The 16,699-nt window shown below is 44.8% G+C and overlaps 1 protein-coding gene across 1 annotated transcript in view; it reads left to right on the top strand.

The window, feature by feature from the left end:
* Positions 1-13,931, top strand: part of TEKTIP1 (tektin bundle interacting protein 1) — a 43,921-nt gene extending 29,990 nt beyond the window's left edge. The window contains exons 3-4 of the mRNA XM_073655190.1: positions 716-841; positions 13,498-13,931. Coding sequence (XP_073511291.1) covers positions 716-841; positions 13,498-13,532 — 161 coding nt within the window. The 3' untranslated portion in view covers positions 13,533-13,931. The remainder of the gene's footprint in view (positions 1-715; positions 842-13,497) is intronic.
* The last annotated feature ends 2,768 nt before the right edge of the window (positions 13,932-16,699 follow it).

Genomic DNA, 16,699 nt, shown 5'->3' with positions numbered 1-16,699 from the left:
GCGGGGGGAGGGACGGGAGGAGAGGAGTGGGGAGGGGAGAGGAGGGGAAGGGAGGGGAGGGGAGGGGAGAGGAGGGGAGGGGTAAGTATGAAGCCGGGTGCCGGGGTCCTGATCGAGCTGGGGGAGGGATGGGAGGAGAGGGGAGGGGAGAGGAGACGAGGAGGAGAGGGGAGGGGCGTCACACTTGTCCTCGGGAGATAAGCGGCTGTAGCCGCTGATCTTCCGACGATAGCTGCATGTAGGTCAGCGGCGCCTGCGGTCGGGGGACTTATGCTGCGAGCAGCCGGCTGCATCTCCTGGCTGCATCGCCGCTGACCTCCGTGCCGCACATGAGCCGCTAATGGCCGCCATGTTTTTCTGAAATGCCGGTTCGCTGATTGGCCGCGGCCGGACCAATCAGCGTCCCGGGATTTCCAGGACAGACAGACAGACAGACAGAAAGACAGACAGACAGACGGGATAAGACAATTATATAGATAGATGATGAACTGTAACAAATTACTGATTGTAAGATGTAAAAAATACAAAGGTCAGAAATAACAGAAATAAATGGAAATTGTCTCCCATATTTTTTTGCCTTTAGGGCCAATAGTTCAAGCTTGTGTAGTACAGCTCAGTATTAGCTATTATACTACCAAGTCCTCCTCTGAATTCAGGGTCATTTGGAAATGTGCTTTTGGATGTCATAATAGAATGTACAAATAATTTTTTCTAGGTGCTTCTCAGCTTCTTCGGGAGACGGCATGGTATGACCCAATCCAGCCATCTCAGCGGCTAAAGGACTCTGCTCGGTGGGGCTCATTTATATGGAGAGATCAGCCTGTTCTTGGTAAAGACTATGGTAAGTGAAAATAAGAAGGGGAAAGAAGCAAACCCACACAAACACTGCGAGAACATACAAACTCTTTGCAGATGTTGTCCTTGGTGGGATTTGAACCCAGGACCCCAGCACTGCAAGGCTGCAGTGCTAACCACTGAACCATCGTGCTGCCCCTATGGATACCCCATATGCCCCTTGTTATGGATCATTATCTATTATTCTTGCCTGATGCATGTCTTTTAGTCTGACCTCTCTCAACCCTTATGTATTTCTTTAGTAATAAACATTATTTACTTATTGATATATAATTGGTTGCCCCTATCTGTTCTTTTTTCCTTTATTAGGTACATTACTCATATGTTTTGTTTTTTTCTCAATTGGAAAAAATCTTTTTGGTTTCATATATAGTTAGTCTAGGGTTTTTATCTGTTGATTGAGATTTTGATAGGTTGACAAATACAGCGATAGATTCCAAATATTCACCCCAAAATGGCCAATAACAAGTGCATGAATAGCACACAAGATGCTGCAAAGGTTGTAACTTTTTTTTTTAGATACTACAGTATCATATAGTTTAATAAAAGCATGGTACACACAGCTAATAAATAGCAGATGGATGTGGTTTAGGGATTGTAAACCAACTGAGATGTTTACGTTAAGATTTCCTGCAGAGAAACAAGAAGATAGTAAGAACTTTGTGGATACCATTTTTGCTTACTTTTAATGTTCACTGTAACGAAAAAATATACGTGAAAGAGTTCTTGCTGTTCCATAAAAATATAGCCGTACTATAGGTTTTGTATATTCATAAGGCATTACCATTTAATGATACGCTTGAAATAACGCTTAGTTTTTTTTTACAATTGATTCAGATAAACCACACATTTTAGTAGATCTATTTGTGCATGTACACTGGGAAATTGTCATTATGATTATTTGGACATATTGTACTGATAGACGTTCACTGTAAAAATAAAAGACATTTAGGAGTCAATTCATCAAGCCTTTTTTTTTGCCAGAAAATTTGCGTAGCAAAGTAGAAAACTTTTGGGCAATGTGTAGTTTTTTTAGCATCATTTGGTCGTTTTTATTCTAGCTCATCCAATATTTTGAAAAGTGGCTGGTGCTTAGTAGAAGGGGATTACAAACACCAGTCTTAATGAATTCCCTCCATATTCAAGACTGGTGCTTTGTTTTCCCGTCTTGATCCAAGGTGCTGGATTAATATGCGCCAAATTCATTAGTGTGTCTCAATGATTTTGGTACATCTGTCAGCTGCCGCGCAAGAAATGTGCACAAGTCTTTCAGTGGATTAGATTTCTGTTATAATTTAAGCCACTTCTGTGGTGTTAAATAATGATGAATTGCCTGGTAAGATCTGCCTACTTATCAAAAAGATGTCAGAACTGGATTAGAAACGCCAAAAGTTGCAAAATGCTCAACTATTTCTTTAAGAAGTGGCATCTCTGCTTCTTGATTTTGACCCTCTTCTGCCACACATTTGGTATTCTGTGTGATAAATTACCAAAGTTGGCTGAATCTGGCAAAGGGGTAATCTGTTAAAGAGCAGGTCAATTGTGGCCAGTTTTTCTCTCATTTTATTCCCGCTGCTCCCGATTATGTCGTGTTTTTTTGCCAAATCTGTCATATGTTTCCAGAGATATGAGCCTTTTTATTTCATGCCAAAGAGATGTTGCTCACAGGGTAATTATGCAGAGCAGGCTGAAGACATGTCCCCTTTAAATGACCATAAAAATTAGCTCTAAATAAAAAGCCCCATATCTCTGGATCAATATGATGCATTTAAAAAGAACAGTAAACCCCCCAGAATACTCAGGGAAGCAGTGGGAATAATAGAAAAGCAAAAACAGGTCCTGGTGACAAATCCTCTTTTAGTAACTGCCTATGTTGCTCGCTAAATAGGTGTAGGGTGCGGACTGTCCTTTGCAGTCACACCTGTCACATTTTGTCACCCAAGATTAAAGGGAACCTGTCATGTGATTCATGCTGCCTGAACCACATAAGACATCAATCATAGACCGGCTACGTTATTGCAGCCGTGTATGTTTTACTCTGAAATGCTGGGGCAGAAAAAACATACTTCAAAAAGCCGGCCGGGCACTACAGTGACATGTAAAAGTTTGGGCACCCCTGGTCAAAATTACTGTTATTGTGAAAAGTTAAGCACGTTGAAGATGAAATGATCTCCAAAAGGGCTAAAGTTAAAACAAAAATAATATATATATATACAGTACAGACCAAAAGTTTGGACACACCTTCTCATTTAAAGATTTTTCTGTATTTTCATAACTATGAAAATTGTACTTTCACACTGAAGGCATCAAAACTATGAATTAACACATGTGGAATTATATAGTTAACAAAAAAGTGTGAAACAACTGAAAATATGTCTTATATTCTAGGTTCTTCAAAGTAGCCACCTTTTGCTTTGATGACTGCTTTGCACACTCTTGGCATTCTCTTGATTAGCTCCAAGAGGTAGTCACCGGAAATGGTCTTCCAACAATCTTGAAGGAGTTCCCAGAGATGCTTAGCACTTGTTGGCCCTTTTGCTTCACTCTGCGGTCCAGCTCACCCCAAACCATCTTGATTGGGTTCAGGTCTGGTGACTGTGGAGGCCAGGTCATCTGGCGTAGCACCCCATCACTGTCCTTCTTGGTCAAATGGCCCTTACACAGCCTGGAGGTGTGTTTTGGGTCATTGTCCTGTTGAAAAATAAATTATGGTCCAACTAAACGCAAACCGGATGAAATAGCATGCCGCTGCAAGATGCTGTGGTAGCCATGCTGGTTCAGTATGCCTTCAATTTTGAATAAATCCCCAACAGTGTTACCAGCAAAGCACCCCTACACCATCACCCCTACACCATCACACCTCCTCCTCCATGCTTTACGGTGGGAACCAGGCATGTAGAGTCCATCCGTTCACCTTTTCTGCATCGCACAAAGACACGGTGGTTGGAACCAAAGATCTCAAATTTGGACTCATCAGTCCAAAGCACAGATTTCCACTGGCCTATTGTCCATTCCTTGTGTTCTTTAGCCCAAACAAGTCTCTTCTGCTTGTTGCCTGTCCTTAGCAGTGGTTTCCTAGCAGCTATTTTACCATGAAGGCCTGCTGCACAAAGTCTCCTCTTAACAGTTGTTAAAGAGATGTGTCTGCTGCTAGAACTCTGTGTGGCATTGACCTGGTCTCTAATCTGAGCTGCTGTTAACCTGCGATTTCTGAGGCTGGTGACTCGGATAAACTTATCCTCAGAAGCAGAGGTGACTCTTGGTCTTCCATTCCTGGGGCGATCTTCATGTGAGCCAGTTTCTTTGTAGCGCTTGATGGTTTTTGCAACTGCACTTGGGGACACTTTCAATGTTTTCCCAATTTTTCGCACTGACTGACCTTCATTTCTTAAAGTAATGATGGCCACTCGTTTTTCTTTACTTAGCTGCTTTTTTTTTTGCCATAATACAAATTCTAACAGTCTATTCAGTAGGACTATCAGCTGTGTATCCACCAGACTTCTGCACAACACAACTGATGGTCCCAACCCCATTTATAAGGCAAGAAATCCCACTTATTGAACCTGACAGGGCACACCTGTGAAGTGAAAACCATTTCCGGTGACTACCTCTTGAAGCTCATCAAGAGAATGCCAAGAGTGTGCAAAGCAGTCATCAAAGCAAAAGGTGGCTACTTTGAAAAACCTAGAATATAAGACATATTTTCAGTTGTTTCACACTTTTTTGTTAAGTATATAATTCCACATGTGTTAATTCATAGTTTTGATGCCTTCAGTGTGAATGTACAATTTTCATAGTCATGAAAATACAGAAAAATCATTAAATGAAAAGGTGTGTCCAAACTTTTGGTCTGTACTGTATATATATATATATATATATATATATATATATATATATATATATACACTACCGTTCAAAAGTTTGGGGTCATTTAGAAATTTCATTATTTTTGAAAGAAAAGCACTTTTCTCAATGAAGCTAACATTAAATGAATCAGAAATACACTCTATACATTGTTAATGTGGTAAATGACTATTCTAGCTGCAAACGTCTTGTTTTTATTGCAATATCTACATAGGTGTATAGAGACCCATTTCCAACAACCACCACTCCAGTGTTTTAATGGTACATTGTGTTTGCTAACTGTGTAATGGATGTTTAGAAAACCCTTGCACAATTATATTAGACCAGCTGAAAACGGTTTGGCTGATTTGAGAAGCTATAAAATTGACCTTCCTTTGAGCTAGTTGGGAATCTGGAGCATTCCATTTGTTTGTTCTCTGAAATTCTCAAAATGGCCAGAAAAAGAGAACTTTCATGTGAAACTCGACAGTCTGTTCTTGTTCTTAGAAATGAAGGCTATTCCATGCGAGAATTTGCCAAGAAACTGAAGATTTCTTACAACGGTGTGTACTACTCCCTTCAAAGGAGAGCACAAACAGGCTCTAACCAGAGTAGAAAGAGAAGTGGGAGGCCCCGCTGCACAACTGAGCAACAAGACAAGTACATTAGTCTCTAGTTTGAGAAATCGACGACTCACAGCTCCTCAACTGCCAGCTACATTAGATAGTACACGCAAAACGCCAGTGTCAACGTCTACAGTGAAGAGGCGACTCCGGGATGCTGGCTTTCAGGGCAAAGTGGCAAAGTGGCAAAGAAAAAGCCATATCTGAGACTGGCCAATAAAAGGAAAAGATTAATATGGGCAAAAGAACAAGGACATTGGACAGAAGAAAATTGGAAAAAAGTTTTATGGACAGACGAATCAAAGTTTGAGGTGTTTGGATCACACAGAAGAACATTTGTGAGACGCAGAACAACTGAAAAGATGCTGGAAGAGTGCCTGACGCAGTGGCGTCCCGCCAATGGCGGCAGGCCACGCGACTGCTATGGGGCCCGTGAGCTGGGGGAGCCCCATAGCAGTCGCCTGCACTGTGTACCCCCACATTGGGTCCCCCTCCTGCACCCAGGCAAGAGGCGGGCCCCGGCCGGCACAATACTTACCTCTTCCCGTGCCCTAGGCGCTAGAATGTATGGCATCCTTCCAGGTATGATGTCATTTCCGGGGGCATGTTCTAGTTCAGCACCAGACGCCAGAGTCTCATGCAGAGACAGAGCTGCCGGTGAAGCTGCAGGAGGAGGTCAGTATCCTAAGCTGAGAAGCAAGAGATTGTTCGATTAATTGCTTGTCTGATGTCTTTTCTTCTTGTTGTTTTTGGGGTGAGGGGGCTTGATACTTGCGAGTGAGGGATTTGGGGGGGTTAATGCTGGAGGGCAGTCGGGTGGGGTTAATTAATGCTTGTGGAGTTCTTAGGGGGCTCTGGGGAATAATGCAGGGATAATGCGTGCTTGTGAGGGCTCTGGGGGGGATGCTGCGGGCTTGTGGGGGCTCTGGGGGGGATGCTGCGGGCTTGTGGGGGCCCTAAGGGGGATTCTGCAGTCTTGTGGGGGCTCTGGGGGGATGCTGTGAGCTTGTGGGGCCCTGGGGGGAATGCTGCGGGCTTGTGGGGGCTCTGGGGGGGGATGCTGTGAGCTTGTGGGGCCCTGGGGGGGGATGCTGCGGGCTTGTGGGGGCTCTGGGGGGGGGGATGCTGTGGGCTTGTGAGGCCCTGGGGTGGATGCTGCGGGCTTGTGGGGCTCTGGGGGGGGTATGCTGTGGGCTTGTGAGGCCCTGGGGTGGATGCTGCGGGCTTGTGGGGCCCTTGGGGGGATACTGCGGGCTTGTGGGGCCCTGGGGGGGATGCTGTGGGCTTGTGGGTGCTCTGGGGTGGGGTGCTGCGGGCTTGTGGGGCCCTGGGGGGGATGCTGTGGGCTTGTGGGGGCCCTGGGGGGGATGCTGTTGGCTTGTGGGTCCCTGGGGGGATGCTGTGGGCTTGTGGGGGCCCTTGGGGGGATACTGCGGGCTTGTGGGTGCTCTAGGGGGGATGCTGCGGACTTGTGGGGCCCTTGGGGGGATACTGCGGGCTTGTGGGGCCCTGGGGGGGATGCTGTGGGCTTGTGGGTGCTCTGGGGGGGATGCTGCGGGCTTGTGGGTGCTCTGGGGGGGATGCTGCGGGCTTGTGGGGGCTCTGGGGGGGATGCTACAGTCTTGTTGGGGCTCTAGGGGGGGGTGCTGCAGGCTTGTGGGGGCCCCGGGGGGATGCAGGCTTGTGGGGGCCCCGGGGGGGATGCAGCGGGCTTGTGGGGCCTCTGTATGGGGTCCAGCCTGCATATGACATTACATGGGGACCAGGCAGTATTCTCTATGGTGAATTATATGGGATCCAGTATTTTGTATGGAGCATTATATGGGGCTCATAATACTGTATGGAGGACTATGTGGTGCCCATAACACTGTATGGAGGACTATACTGTCTGGTCTGCACTGTGCACTGTGAGGATTCACCGGTTTCTGAGCTATTGTAGAATTTACAAAAGATATCACTCATGAAATGTAAGAAGTCAGTGAAATTTTTGGCATTGTACTATATCTATATCTATAATTTCTCTGCTGTATCTGTGCATCATGAAAGGTTGGATGTGTTAACGGGGTCACTGAGACTCTTTCGCCCGGGGCCCACGAAAACCTGGAGGAGGGAGCATCATGTGACACTCCCTCTCCCATCATTCCTCCTCTGCGTCTGACGCAGCGGCATGATGACGCGCCACACTGTGTCAGACAGTGGAGCTGGCAGCTGCTGAGGTGATGAGCTGCAGAGACTGAAGCAGCGGGGAACAAGGTGCGGTAAGTATGTATTTATTTTTAAATCAGTGTGTACTGATAATACTGGAGGACTGGGGCTGCATTTTACCCTACGGGGGGCTGCATTATACTGCGTACAGGACCATGGGGGAATGCATTATACTGAGTGGAGAACCATGGCGAGTGCCTTATACTGTGTGGAGGACCATGGAGGAGTGCATTGTACTGTGTGGAGGACCTAGGGGAGTGCATTGTACTGTGTGGAGGACCATGGGGGAGTGCATTGTACTGTGTGGAGGACCATGGGGGAGTGCATTGTACTGTGTGGAGGACCATGGGGGAGTGCATTGTACTGTGTGGAGGACCATGGGGGAGTGCATTATACTGTGTGGAGGACCACGTGGGAGTGCATTATACTGCGTGGAGGACCACGAGGGAGTGCATTATACTGCGTGGAAGACCACGAGGGAGTGCATTATACTGCGTGGAGGACCATGGGGAGTGTATTATACTGCGTGGAGGACCATGGCGAGAGACTTATACTGTGTGGAGGACCATGGCGAGTGCATTTTACTCTATGGAGTGTGGAGAGGTGTGGGGCAGTTGGGGGATCATACTGTGTTGGTGTCATCATACTTTACCCTGGGAGTTGAGGTGGGGTACAGTAGGGTCATTATACTGAGCATATGGAGGAATTCACCATGGGAGTATCATACCGTGTTTGGGGGGCACTTTTGTTGGCACCACACTTTATGGGCAATGAAAAAGGGATCTAGGACTTCAGCAGAAGGAAAATTACTATGTAAAGGCTGGAAGGTTGTGAGATCTGCTCTTCTGTGACCCCAACAATTATTTACATTTTTACATTTTTTTGTTGGGGGGGGGGGCCCAATTAGAACTTCTGCTATGGGGCCCCATGATTCCTATGTACGCCCCTGGCCTGACGCCATCTATCAAGCATGGTGGAGGTAATGTGATGGTCTGGGGTTGCTTTGGTGCTGGTAAAGTGGGAGATTTGTACAAGGTAAATGGGATTTTGAATAACGAAGGCTATCACTCCATTTTGCAACGCCATTCCATACCCTGTGGACAGCGCTTGATTGGAGCCAATTTCATTCTACAACAGGACAATGACCCAAAGCACATCTCCAAATTATGCATGAACTATTTAGGGAAGCAGCAGGCAGCTGGTATTCTATCTGTAATGGAGTGGCCAGCGCAGTCACCAGATCTCAACCCCATTGAGCTGCTGTGGGAGCAGCTTGACCGTATGGTACGGAAAAAGTGCCCATCAAGCCAATCCAACTTGTGGGAGGGGCTTAAGGAAGCATGGGGTGAAATTTCTCAAGATTAGTTCAGCAAATTAACAGCTACAATGCCAAAGGTCTGCAATGCTGTAATTGCTGCAAAGGGAGCATTCTTTGACGAAAGCAAAATTTGAAGGAGAAAATCATTCTTTCAAATAAAAATCATTATTTCTAACCTTGTCAATGTCTGGACTATATTTTCTATTCATTTTGCAACTCATTTGATAAATAAAAGTATGAGTTTTCATGGAAAACACAAAATTGTATGGTTGACCCAAACTTTTGAACGGTAGTGTGTATATATATATATATATATATATATATAGATATAGATATATATAGATATATATATATATACACACACACAGTATAATATATATATATATAGTACAGACCAAAAGTTTGGACACACTTTCTCATTTAAAGATTTTTCTGTATTTTCATGACTATGAAAATTGTACATTCACACTGAAGGTATCAAAACTATGAATTAACACATGTGGAATTATATACTTAACAAAAAGTGTGAAACAACTGAAAATATGTCTTATATTCTAGGCTCTTCAAAGTAGCCACCTTTTGCTTTGATGACTGCTTTGCACACTCTTGGCATTCTCTTGATGAGCTTCAAGAGGTAGTCACCGGGAATGGTCTTCGAACAATCTTGAAGGAGTTCTCAGAGAAGCTTAGAACTTTTTGGCCCTTTTGCCTTCACTCTGCGGTCCAGCTCACCCCAAACCATCTCGATTGGGTTCAGGTCTGGTGACTGTGGAGGCCAGGTCATCTGGCGTAGCACCCCATCACTCTCCTTCTTGGTCAAATAGCCCTTACACAGCCTGGAGGTGTGTTTGGGGTCATTGAAGTATGCCTTCAATTTTGAATAAATCCCCAACAGTGTCACCAGCAAAGCACCCCCACACCATCACACCTCCTCCTCCATGCTTCACGGTGGGAACCAGGCATGTAGAGTCCATCCGTTCACCTTTTCTGCGTCGCACAAAGACATGGTGGTTGGAACCAAAGATCTCAAATTTGGACTCATCAGACCAAAGCACAGATTTCCACTGGTCTAATGTCCATTCCTTATGTTCTTTAGCCCAAACAAGTCTCTTCTGCTTGTTGCCTGTCCTTAGCAGTGGTTTCCTAGCAGCTATTTTACCATGAAGGCCTGCTGAACAAAGTCTCATCTTAACAGTTGTTGTAGAGATGTGTCTGCTGCTAGAACTCTGTGTGTCATTGACCTGGTCTCTAATCTGAGCTGCTGTTAACCTGCGATTTCTGAGGCTGGTGACTCGGATAAACTTATCCTCAGAAGCAGAGGTGACTCTTGGTCTTCCTTTCCTGGGGCGGTCCTCATGTGAGCCAGTTTCTTTGTAGCGCTTGATGGTTTTTGCAACTGCACTTGGGGACACTTTCAAAGTTTGCCCAATTTTTCGCACTGACTGACCTGCATTTCTTAAAGTAATGATGGCCACTCGTTTTTCTTTACTTAGAATTTGTATTATGGCAAGAAAAAAGCAGCTAACAGTCTATTCAGTAGGACTATCAGCTGTGTATCCACCAGACTTCTGCACAACACAACTGATGGTCCCAAACCCATTTATAAGGCAAGAAATCCCACTTATTAAACCTGACAGGGCACACCTGTGAAGTGAAAACCATATCCGGTGACTACCTCTTGAAGCTCATCAAGAGAATGCCAAGAGTGTGCAAAGCAGTCATCAAAGCACAAGGTGGCTACTTTGAAGAACCTAGAATATAAGACATATTTTCAGTTGTTTCACACTTTTTTGTTAAGTATATAATTCCACATGTGTTAATTCATAGTTTTGATGCCTTCAGTGTGAATGTACAATTTTCAAAGTCATGAAAAATCTTTAAATGAGAAGGTGTGTCCAAACGTTTGGTCTGTACTGTATATAATTACATTTTGAAAATTACAAAAAGGAAAATGGGCTCATACAAAAGTTTGGGCACCCTTGGAGATTTATGAGCTCAGATAACTTTGACCAAGGTTTCAGACTTCAATTAGCCTGTTAGGGTTATGGCTTGTTCACTATCATCATAGGAAAGGCCAGGTGATGCAAATTTCCCAGCTTTATAAAAACCCAGCCTCCTCTAACCTTGTGTTAAAAAACAGCAGCCATGGGTTCTTCTAAGCAGCTGCCTAGCACTCTGAAAATGAAAATGGTGGAGGCCCACAAAGCAGGAGAAAGCTATAAGAAAGTTGCACTTTCCTCAGTTCGAAATGTAATTAAGAAATGGCAGTAACAGGAACAGAGGAGGTCAAGATAAGGTCTAGTAGACCAAGCAAAATTTAAGTGGGAGCTGCTCGTAGGATTGCTGGAGAAGCAACTCAGAACCCCTGTTTGACTGCAAAAGACCTTCAGAAAGATTTAGCAGACTCTCGAGTTGTGGTAAATTGTTATATTGTTCAGAGACACCGGCCCAAATATGGCTGTTACGCTGGCGTGTCCTTAAATAAAATAAAACTCAAAGGACACGTCGGGGTCCACCGGACTGCAGAGGAGCTGCAGAGGAATTCCCAGAGGAATGTTCAGCTAAGCACAGAGAAAGAAATGAACTAATGTGTTAAATGCACACACAAGTAGTAACTAAACAAGGTACAATGCTGGGAGTTAGCAACACTCCAGAAACAAAACTAATAAACTTCTGCACAGCAAGACACCGCTGTGCAGAGCAGAAAGGATTTGGCAGCATGAAACGCCTGAGCACTAGATGGTGGCGTATAGAGCTGCAGATAGCTGCAGGCCAGGAAAGGCCTGGAACCTAAGTTCCTAAAGAGGAGGAGAATCTCTGCAGCACCCAACACATGGGTGTAAAAGCGGCAGTGTGACCACACATACAATGGCGGACCCTGGAATACTGAATCGGTATCAATGACGCCTCTGTGGCGTGGACACCAACCGGTGAACCGACACGGTAGAGCGTGCTGCTCACAGCATTCCGCTAGCCCTAATTGATGGCTAGGATGACTAGGGAGCACACAGTAGGAACCCTTGACAACGACTCTCACACACTGCATTTACTGCCAGAGACCTCACCCCAGGTTAGAAAGAGATAGACTAGGCACCGGGGTGGAACCCACGGAGCCCTTAAATGCACTAGAGACAGCCCCACCCCCCCCAGGACAACCAACCACACTGTACCAGACAGCAAGGGGCGTGGCGGCACATGACCGCAAGGGGGAGTGGCTTAGGGACACATGATCACAAGGGGGCGTGGCTTAGCGGCACGTGACAACAAGGGGCGTGGCTTAGCGCCACATGAGCAGAAACGCAGAAACCACACTTAGAATCCCTACAACGTAACCTAAATGCTGACAATTACTGACCAGCAGGAAAGGGCCTGGCCGGACGCCGCGAGAAAGCCCTTCTCCTGCGTACCGGCCTAACAATGGCCTTCATGGAAGAATTATCAGAAGAAAACCTCTCCTGCATTCTCACCATAAAATTCAGCGTCAGAAGTATGTAAAAGAACATCTAAAGAAGCCTGATGCATTTTGGAAACAAGTCCTGTGGACCGATGAGGTTAAAATAGAACTCTTTGGTCACAATGGTCAAAGATATATGTATAGAAAAAAGGGCACAGAATTTCAGGAAAAGAACATCTCGCCAACCATTAAGCATGGGGGTGGATTAATCATGCTTTGGGGTTGTGTTGCAGCCAATGGCCCGGGGAACATTTCACAGGTAGAGGGAAGAATGGATTCAATGAAATTTCAACAAATTTTTGATGCAAAGTTAACACTATCTGTAAAAAAGCTGAAGTTGAAAAGAGGATGGCTTCTACAAATGGATAATGATTCTAACTAAACACGCGTTAAAATCCAAAATAGACTACCTCAAAAGGCGCAAGCTGAATGTTTTATGATGGTCCTCACAGTCCCCTGATCTGAATATTATTGAAAATCTGTGGCTAGACCTCAAAATAGCAATGCATGCAAGACGACCCAGGAATCTCACAGAACTGGAAGAATTTTCCAAGGAAGAATGGGTGAAAATTCCTCAGACAAGAGTCTTTTAATTCTTGTTTAAGTACAAAAAGCGTTTATAAGCTGTGATACTTTCAAAAGGGGGTGCTACTAGGTACTAACCATGCTGGATGACCATTTTCCGTTTTGTAATTTTTAAGTTGTAAAAGATGAAAATATAGATATTTTTTGTTTGCCAAAAATACAAAGGAAATGTGTCATTTTTAACTTTAGACCTTTTAGAGATCAATTCACTTCAACTTGCTTAACTGTTCACAATACCAGTCATTTTGACCAGGGGTGTCAAACCTTTTACATGCCACTGAATGTGTCTAAGATGACTAGTCCAAGACAGGTCCCTGGCGGCCTCTCTCCAGCCCGCTCCCCATGATGCACAGGTCTCTCCCTATGGACACACTGGTTCAGGCAGCATGGATCAGATGATAGGTTGCCTTTAAATATTTAATTATCTTATATACTAATATATATATATATATATATATATATATATATATATATATACATTACTCACCTACACTGATATCACACTGAACCCAGCATTTACATCCTCCACCAGGCTATCGTTTATGCTGTACATGATCTTATTGGACAGTGTGCTAAACCTGCGCTTATTGAAACTTTGTTCTTGTGTTTTCCAGTTGTAAACCGACACAAGTTTGGCGTTCAGAAGTGATCCTGTCCAATTTACCATATGTTCATCATTATATGTATGTGTAAAACCACCTAAAACAATGGAAAGCTGTTTGCAACATTATTTCACAATATGAAAATCCCTGTGGGTGCAAATATTAGGAAATTTGTTTTCTCAGAGCAATTTGTACTGTTGAACATAAACATGGCTGCTAATGGATCTACAACTTGATCAAAATCCAAACACTCCTGGTTGTGTCATCTTCTTAAATGAGTAAAATTGGAAAGTTCTTGGAAAAATAAGCAACTTAATTTATTTCTCATTAAAAATCTTCTTTTTTAATTATGGATTTGTAGAAGAACTTTTTCCTTTTTCTATACCTCTCCTTAATTTTTTTCCTTTCTTTGATCATATGCATAAAAATATATAATGCAATCAATAAAATCTATAAGTGCATATATAAAAATGGTCTCACACATCTGCTCATACAACAAATTAACAACAGCACTTTGTGCCAACCCTTGGTTCAAATCGGTTTTAAAAGTAAAGATCTTTTTCTAAAAATTAGAAGACTTATTTCATAAAACGTTTCATGAAATGTTAATGCGGACATGAGTTTATAATTAAACAAATAGCATTCCTATATATGGGACAAGTGGTATAATGTCATTATTCAGTTTTTTTATTTTTATTTTATAATATATATATGTATATTTAAAACATTTAAAAGAAACAAAAAAAAAAATAAAGAATGACATTATACCACTTGTAGGCAGTGTGCAGGGGGTGAGTTAAAATCAATAGACAACAGCCGTTTCGCGTCTGATGCGACGCTTCTACTGGACCTGTAGCAGCATTGCATCAGACACAAAACTGCTGTTGTTCATTGATTTTCCCACACTCCCATACACGCTGCCTGCATGTCCTGTGTATCGCAATAAAGGACTGATTTTTGGAAATGAGTGCTGCTTTCATTGTTCTTGGATGAACTGCAGAACTTTTTTGCTAAGCACCACCGCACTCCTTAATTTGATTCTGCCGTGGTTCACAGAAGAGTCAATATTGATTTGTGATGGTATGGTGCCAAAGACGATCATACCTTGATTGAGCAGTAGTTTAGTTGGCACCTGACCACAAGTATGCAAATCCATGGGCTCAACCATAGGTGGATTATAATGAGGGCAATCTGGGCTACCGCCCAGGGCCCGAAGCTCCGGGGACCCATGGCCAGATTGCCCTCATTATAATGTTTTGTGTGCTGCCACCAGCGGCACACATATCCTGTCAGGCAGGAGTGGGCTGGGCAGGGGGGGAATATGCCCCCCCGGGCCGGTCCCTAAGCAGCTGTTCAGGGCCACTGGGGGACCGCACTCAGGGGTGGCCATACCGCTGGTGCAGCTGCATCGGGGCCTGGAGGTGGAGGGAGGCTCTTGCAGGGCGGTAATAATGAGGACAATCTGGCCTGTTTCTCGGAGCTCGTGGCTCCAGGGGGGCCCATGGCCAGTTTGCCCTCATCATGTGAAGCCTGCAGGGAGAGATCCCTGCAACTCAGCTGCCGACAGGAGAAAATGGCAGCGGAGCTGCAGGAATCAGTCCTCTGCTTCCAGCCCGACGCTTTCTGTCTGACACAGGTGCACACACAACTTGATGGCGTTGGCATGCAGCGCACGCCTGTGTTAGAGAGAAAGTTGCCGGCGATGACGATGCTGCGGGAGAAGTGAGCGCTTTTTTTTTGTTGTTTTTTTACCAATACACTGGGGAGAGGTCCAGGACAATGAAAGGTGGTGGGGGAGAACCATTATGATGGAGGTGGGGGAGAACAATGATGGAGGTGGGTAAGATGACAATGATGGAGGTGGAGGAGATAATGATGGAGGTGTAGAGAACAATGATGGGAATGGGGGAGAACAATGATGGAGGTGAGGGAGAACAATGATAGAGGTGGGGGAGAACAATGATGGGGATAACAATGATGGGGATGGGGAGAACAATGATGGATGTGTGGAAGAGGACAATGATGGGGGTGGGGGAAAATACAATGATGGATGTGGGGGAGAACAATGATGGAGGTGGGGGAGACAATGATGGGGATGTGGGAGAGAGGACAATGATGGAGGTGGGGAGAACAATGATGGAAATGGGGGAAACAATGATGGAAGTGGGGGAGACAATGATGGGGATGGAGGAGAACAATGATGGAGGTGGGGAGAACAATTATGGAGGTGGGGGAGATAATGATGGAGGTGGGGGAGATAATGATGGAGGTGGGGGAGAGAGTGATGGAGGTGGGGGAGAACAGTGATGGGGATGGGGTAGAACAGTGATGGGGATGGGGTAGAACAATGATGGGGATGGGGTAGAACAATGATGGGGATGGGGTAGAACAATGTTGGAGATGGAGAGATGAAAATGGAGGTGGGGGGAGAACAATTATGAGGATGGGGAGAACAATGATGGATGTGTGGAAGAGGACAATGATGGAGGTGGGGGAGAACAATGATGGGGTGGGGGAGATGATAATGATGGAGGTGGGATAAATGACAATGATGGAGGTGGGGAGAACAATGATGGGGATGGGAGGAGAACAATGATGGATGTGGGGGAGAGAACAATTATGGAAGTGGAGGAGAACCGTGATGTAGATGGGGGAGAGGACAATAATGGATATATTTTGATTGGTGCGTGTCTAATAGTATATTAATGTTGGGGTACATATCTGTATTCAGAGGCGCAGAGTGAGGGAGACACATGTATGTATGTATACAATATATGTGACCTTGTTATTTTTAGGGCTGTACTGATCATCGTGACAAGATGAGTCGTCGCTGGGAGATGTCGACATGAAGGTCTGACCAGATGGAGAAGAAGCAGCAGAACATGACTCTAAACAGATGGGACGTCAGCTGTAGGTTCTTGGATGTAAATATTAGTCTGTATCTGCACTGTGTGACTTGGAGTGATAATGTTGTCTGTAAAATCCCTTAGGCTGCATACCCAAATTCGTGTGAAATGTCCATGTGCTGCCACACAGACTTTTAGAGTTTTCTAGGTCCATTCACACATCCGTGAAAATCACAGATCTGAGAATGAGATCTGTGAGGGTCAGAGACTGTCCTATTCTAATCTGATTTTGAGGATCAAAATAGGACATGCTCGGGGCGTGGCTTAGGCACCAGCAGGAGAGGATGTGCAGTAACTAACCTCCTGTC

Source organism: Phyllobates terribilis, unplaced genomic scaffold (genome assembly GCF_046119375.1).
Source record: "Phyllobates terribilis strain yellow unplaced genomic scaffold, ASM4611937v1 Scaffold_1__5_contigs__length_1240528914, whole genome shotgun sequence".
In the NCBI taxonomy this organism is placed as follows: domain Eukaryota; kingdom Metazoa; phylum Chordata; class Amphibia; order Anura; family Dendrobatidae; genus Phyllobates; species Phyllobates terribilis.
This window is presented reverse-complemented; position numbering and strand designations above follow the sequence as displayed.